General features: G+C 45.0%; 1 protein-coding gene across 3 annotated transcripts in view; it reads right to left on the reverse strand.

Moving 5' to 3' along the window:
- The window catches only part of ostm1 (osteoclastogenesis associated transmembrane protein 1), a 45,174-nt gene extending 41,588 nt beyond the window's left edge, over nucleotides 1-3,586 (reverse strand). For 2 of the 3 annotated variants that reach the window (XR_006311233.1, XR_006311232.1), the window contains exon 1: nucleotides 3,082-3,586. Coding sequence is in view for 1 of the 3 variants with exons in the window: in XM_043687080.1 (XP_043543015.1) it covers nucleotides 3,082-3,519 (438 nt within the window). In the remaining 2 variants the exon portion in view is untranslated. The remainder of the gene's footprint in view (nucleotides 1-3,081) is intronic. The other variant, XM_043687080.1, reaches the window with a different exon arrangement.
- Between the last annotated feature and the right edge of the window lie 1,500 nt (nucleotides 3,587-5,086).

Here is a 5,086-nt window from a genome sequence, read left to right on the forward strand (position 1 = left end):
GGACAAGTCATGGGGACAGTGCTGAGCTGGAAGTTTGGAACTAGGGTGAGGTGGGGGAAGGGCAAATGAGGAAACTGTTGAAGTCCACATTGATGCCCTGGGGTTGAAGTGTTCCGAGGCGGAAGATGAGACGTTCTTCCTCCAGGCGTCTGGTGGTGAGGGAGCAGCGGTGAAGGAGGCCCAGGACCTCCATGTCCTCAGCAGAGTGGGAGGGGGGAGTTGAAATGTTGGGCCACGGGGCGGTGTGGTTGATTGGTGCAGATGTCCCAGAGATGTTCCCTACCACCAAGAAAACACTCCTACATTGAAACAGCTCCTTGATTCTTTACATACACCCTAGCAGGCAGATGGTAACCCATGTTTACCAGCTTAACCAAAAAAAAGCACATCCAACAACTCAGTGCTCCACAGTACTGAAGTTTCAACATGGAATTTTTGTGCTCAAGCCCTGGAGTGGGACTCCCATCTAGAACCCTGTGACTCAGAGGCGAGTGACCAAACAGTGGACACTCCCATCAATTTTCAGCATGAAACTGATTCACTAAACAAATTTAAGGAATTGCTGCTAAATCAGCAGCAGACATTGATCTTTACTACAGTCAATAGTGTTGAAAAAAAAAGAAACTGATTTAACAGAACCTCAAAACAACTCTCACAAAGCACACAGATTTTCCAAAGGATAGTTCACCAAAGCTGGTACTTGCTGCACTAAAAGTCATGATTCAAAAAATTTTAAATTCTATTCTTCCTGCACCTGAAATTAATTTATTATGTATGTTTTTGTAATTCAAAACTGAAACAAGTTTAGGTTATGGTGTTACATGCAGTCAAGTTCCATTAAGTGTACTTAACATACACCATTTTAGTCCAATTAAAAAGCCATATTCTAGATTAGCCTATTTTATAACATTTATGTACTTCTATAAAATCACCTTCTCACGTCTGTTCTTACTGGACCTCATGTGTAGATTCACTGTCATATTTGCCTACAACTACTGATTAGGAACCCTCCAACCACAAGGGATGAACTCAGATTTCTCCAGTTTCCTCATTTCCCCTCCCCCCACCTTGTCTCAGTCAAATCCCTCGAACTCACGATTCTCCTGCTCCTTGGATGCTGCCTGACCTACTGCGCTTTTCCAGCAACACATTTTCAGCTACAACTACTGATTAACTGACTATTACTTGCAATAATGGGTTTTGTTTCTGTTGAATATTACTTGTTATTTCCTTCCTGCAAGCAACACTTTTGTCCTACTTTGCTTTTTTCTCCTTTGAGATACCTCTCAAAAGCTACCACTGACCAAGCTTTAGGTCACCTGACATTCCAAATAATATTTTGCAATCAATCAAGCAATGATATTTCTTTAGTTTTTACAATATTAAGACATTATAAAAAAGTATTTGTCAGGTTTACACTAGCTCAAATTTCATCACCAATCAGCTCCACATTGCTCAACTTGGAGGTTTCCTGTTGCAATCCTTCCTAGTTTTATATCAAGTGAAAATGATTCAACAATCCCAAAGTGAGCTGTGGGACACTTATTTCAGCACTTCTCCCACTACCATAATGTCCCTCTAACTACAGTCATTCCATTTGTTCTCTAATTCCTTATCAACAGCCACATTGGATCCTGAATCTCCGCAATCCTGGAGATTAGTTTGTATGTTTCCATGCGCAGCTTTACATTTTGTGGAAGTCTGAAAACTAGACATATTTTCAAGCAGTTACCCTGATGTCACTTCAATAACGATGCACTTACACAGCTACTTTAACCAATTCATAGAGATTTCAACACCACACTACCACAGAAATTTTGATAAAGAGCCACACAAGGAGAAATTAGCACACGTGACAAAGTGTTTGGAGCTACTGGTGGGTTTTAAGGGGCATCTTAATGCAGAAGTGAAGAAACTTGGGTATGGAAATATAGCTTCAACAGTCTTGGTTCTCTATGTTGGAACAATTAAAATCAAATGATGCACAAGACCCACCAGACCCACCTAAATGATGCACAAGACCCACCTAAAACAACAGATGAATCTTTGGTAATTACAGGGCTGGAGAAAGTTGGGAGAGGTGAAGTTATAAAAAAAAAGATTCTCATGCTTCACTTTTAAATCGTTAACAGTTAGGGAATTGCCAGACCAATAGCTACTGTAGGTCTGAGCACAAGGATGAAGAACAGGGTTGTGTATAAGCTAAAATACACTGACTGCAGAGTTTTGGTGGATACAAGTTTTGGGAATGGGGTGGGAAATGGAAAGCTGACTAGAATAGGAAGTCAAATTTAGAAGATACTTGAGGCATTGACTTTTAGCAGTCAATTCGATTAAAATAGTTGGTCATTTAAAACCAAAAGAACTGCAGATGCTGTAAATCAGAGAAAAACAGAACTAGCTAGAAAAGTTCAGGTTTGACAGCATCTGTGGAAACCTTTCAGGTACAGTCAACCTTCCTCATAGAATCGAGTGTGTGGTGCTGGAAAAGCACAGCAGGTCAGGCAGCATCCAAGGAGCAAGGAAAAAAAAAATTAGGTTCCCTACAGCATGCAAACAGGCCATTCGGCCCAACAAGTCCACACCAACCCTCAAAAGAATATCCCAGCCGAACCCATTCCTCTACATTTACCGGACTAATGCGCCTAACCGACACATCCCTGAACACTATGAGCAATTCAGCATGGCCATATCACATTTGATTCAACAGTTCTAACCACTAAGCCACCATGCCAGCCTGAAGGTAGTTGGTCTACCAAGATTGTTTCCAAAGCCATTCAAACATTGCCTAATGGTTTGATATCTTCCAGTTTAAGCTCCTTCATAACTCTATCCACAATACTATTATTTCATGCTCATCTTCAGTGCATTTATAATATTTGCCTCTTGGGAGAAACAGGCCCCACGTCGGAACCAGGAAAGGTGGGAACGGTGGAAAAGCAAACTGGGGGCTACACACTTCTTTCTTTCTGCATTTTAAGCAAACGGTGGGAATGTGGCGCACCAGAAACAGAGAGAAGAATAGCGAAAGGACTATCGTGTAAGTTTGAGGCGATCAGACACTCGCTTCCCGGCACATACTGAGATGTTGGCGAATGCCTCCCACAAGCTTTGAAACTGCGGTGTGCACTCCTCGCAAAGCCGCACCGGACGGGCGTTCTTCACCACGCAGCTGATCAGAGACGCGCTGCTCTGGGCGAAGTCCCACAGCAGCTGCCGGCAGCTTTCGCCCACCGCAAGCGGCTCCGCCAGCGAAGTCATCCACCAGGTGGCGGCGCTGTCCCAGTCCGGCCGCGGCGGCAGGTCGTTGGCTCCCCGCACCCAGCGGGGCAGAGGCCTACCCTCGCGGGACGCGTCCCACCCGAAAAGGGAAGCCGGGCTTTCCAGGGAAAGGTCGTCAGCGCCGACGTCGCTCCCGCGGAAACCCGCGCCTTCCAGCGTGGGAGCGGTGGTAGTGCCGAGTGCTCCGTCTCTAATAAAAATCAATAAAATAGCAGCCATGAACCCCCCGCTCGTCATCTCCAAACAGCACGGTATGAACACACCGCCCACGCCTGCGCATTTCACTGTTGACGGTGAGTTTGTGGAACCGCGGGAGGAGCATGTGACCGTGACGTCAGGTCCAATGTCTCTCCCCCCCCGATTGTCACGTGGGTAGAGTTTGTTACATTGTGTCACAGAGAGGGCACCAGAGATTTCCAGAGTCGAGATTAGAGTGGTGCTGGAAAAGGGAAAGAGGCTTTTTAGCTTTTCGGGTCCGACCCTATCATCCAGTACCTATCTAGTCCAGACTCAGTTTCCAACACTTGGCTCCTAACCTTCCACTTTTTTTCAATTCAAGCTGCTCGGATATATTATATGACAATTATTTGGGGCAGGTGGGACTTCAAACATTACCACTGCACTACAAGGGTAGACTTGTGTACTTATTTAAAATGTTCTTAAATGTAGTGAGAATTCCTGCCTCTACCATCCGTCCATCACCTTCTGGGTGAATTGAGTTGAATTTATTGTGACGTGTATCAAGGCACATTGAAAAGCTTTGTCTTGCAAGCAGTACAGTCAGATCACACAGTTAAATAGCATAGATAAGTAAACAGTGGAAGACAAAACACACGTACAGGCAAATGCAAAGAGTTTGTGAGTCCATTCGGTATTCTAACAATAGTGGGGTATAAACTGTTGAGAAACCAACTGGTGCGTCTGTTCAGGCTTCTGTACCTTCTCCCCGATGGTAGAGGTTGTAGAAAAACGTTGCCAGGATGGGATGGATCTTTAAGAATGCTGGCAGCCTTTCCTTGACAGTGGGCCTGGCAGATGGATTCTATAGATGGAAGGTTGGCCATTGTGATTGTCCGGGCCGAGTTCACCACTCCCTGGAACCGTTTCCGATCTTGAGTGGTACAATTGCCATACCACGTAGTGATACATCCAGACAGAATACTCTCGATGGCGCACCTATAAAAGTTGGCAAGGGTATTCGCCATCATGCCAAATTTTCTCAGCTGCCTAAGGAAGAAGAGACGTTGTTGGGCCTTTCTAACCAGTGTGTCAACATGAAGAGTCCAGGAAAGCTTGTTGTTGATGACCACTCCCAGGAGCTTGACACTCTCCACTGTGAAGGGGGGACATGAGTAACATCCCGCCAAAAATCAATAATGAGTTCCTTGGGTTTGCCAGCATTGAGAGCTAGGTTGTTCTCAGTGCACCATTTTTCCAAGTCTTCCACCTCCTGTCTGTAGTCTGTTTCGTCGCCATTTGAGATTCGACTGACTATGGTGGTGTCATCGGCGAACTTGTAAATGACATTAATCTGCTATTTGGTGACGCAGTCATGAGCATACAGCGAGTACAGTAGGAGGCTGAGTATGCACCCCTGGGGGGGCTCCAGTGTTGAGTGTTGGTGAGGATGAAATATTGTCCCCAATCTTCACTGATTGTGGCCTGTGGATCAAGAAACTGAGGATCCAGTTGCAGAGAGTGGGGCTTAGTCTGAGATCACAAAGTTCAGTAATCAGTCTCGAGGGGATAATACTGTTGAAGGATGAACTGTTATCAATGAGTAGGATTCTTACATAGCTGTTCA

This window comes from Chiloscyllium plagiosum, chromosome 3, assembly GCF_004010195.1.
Source record: "Chiloscyllium plagiosum isolate BGI_BamShark_2017 chromosome 3, ASM401019v2, whole genome shotgun sequence".
NCBI lineage: Eukaryota > Metazoa > Chordata > Chondrichthyes > Orectolobiformes > Hemiscylliidae > Chiloscyllium > Chiloscyllium plagiosum.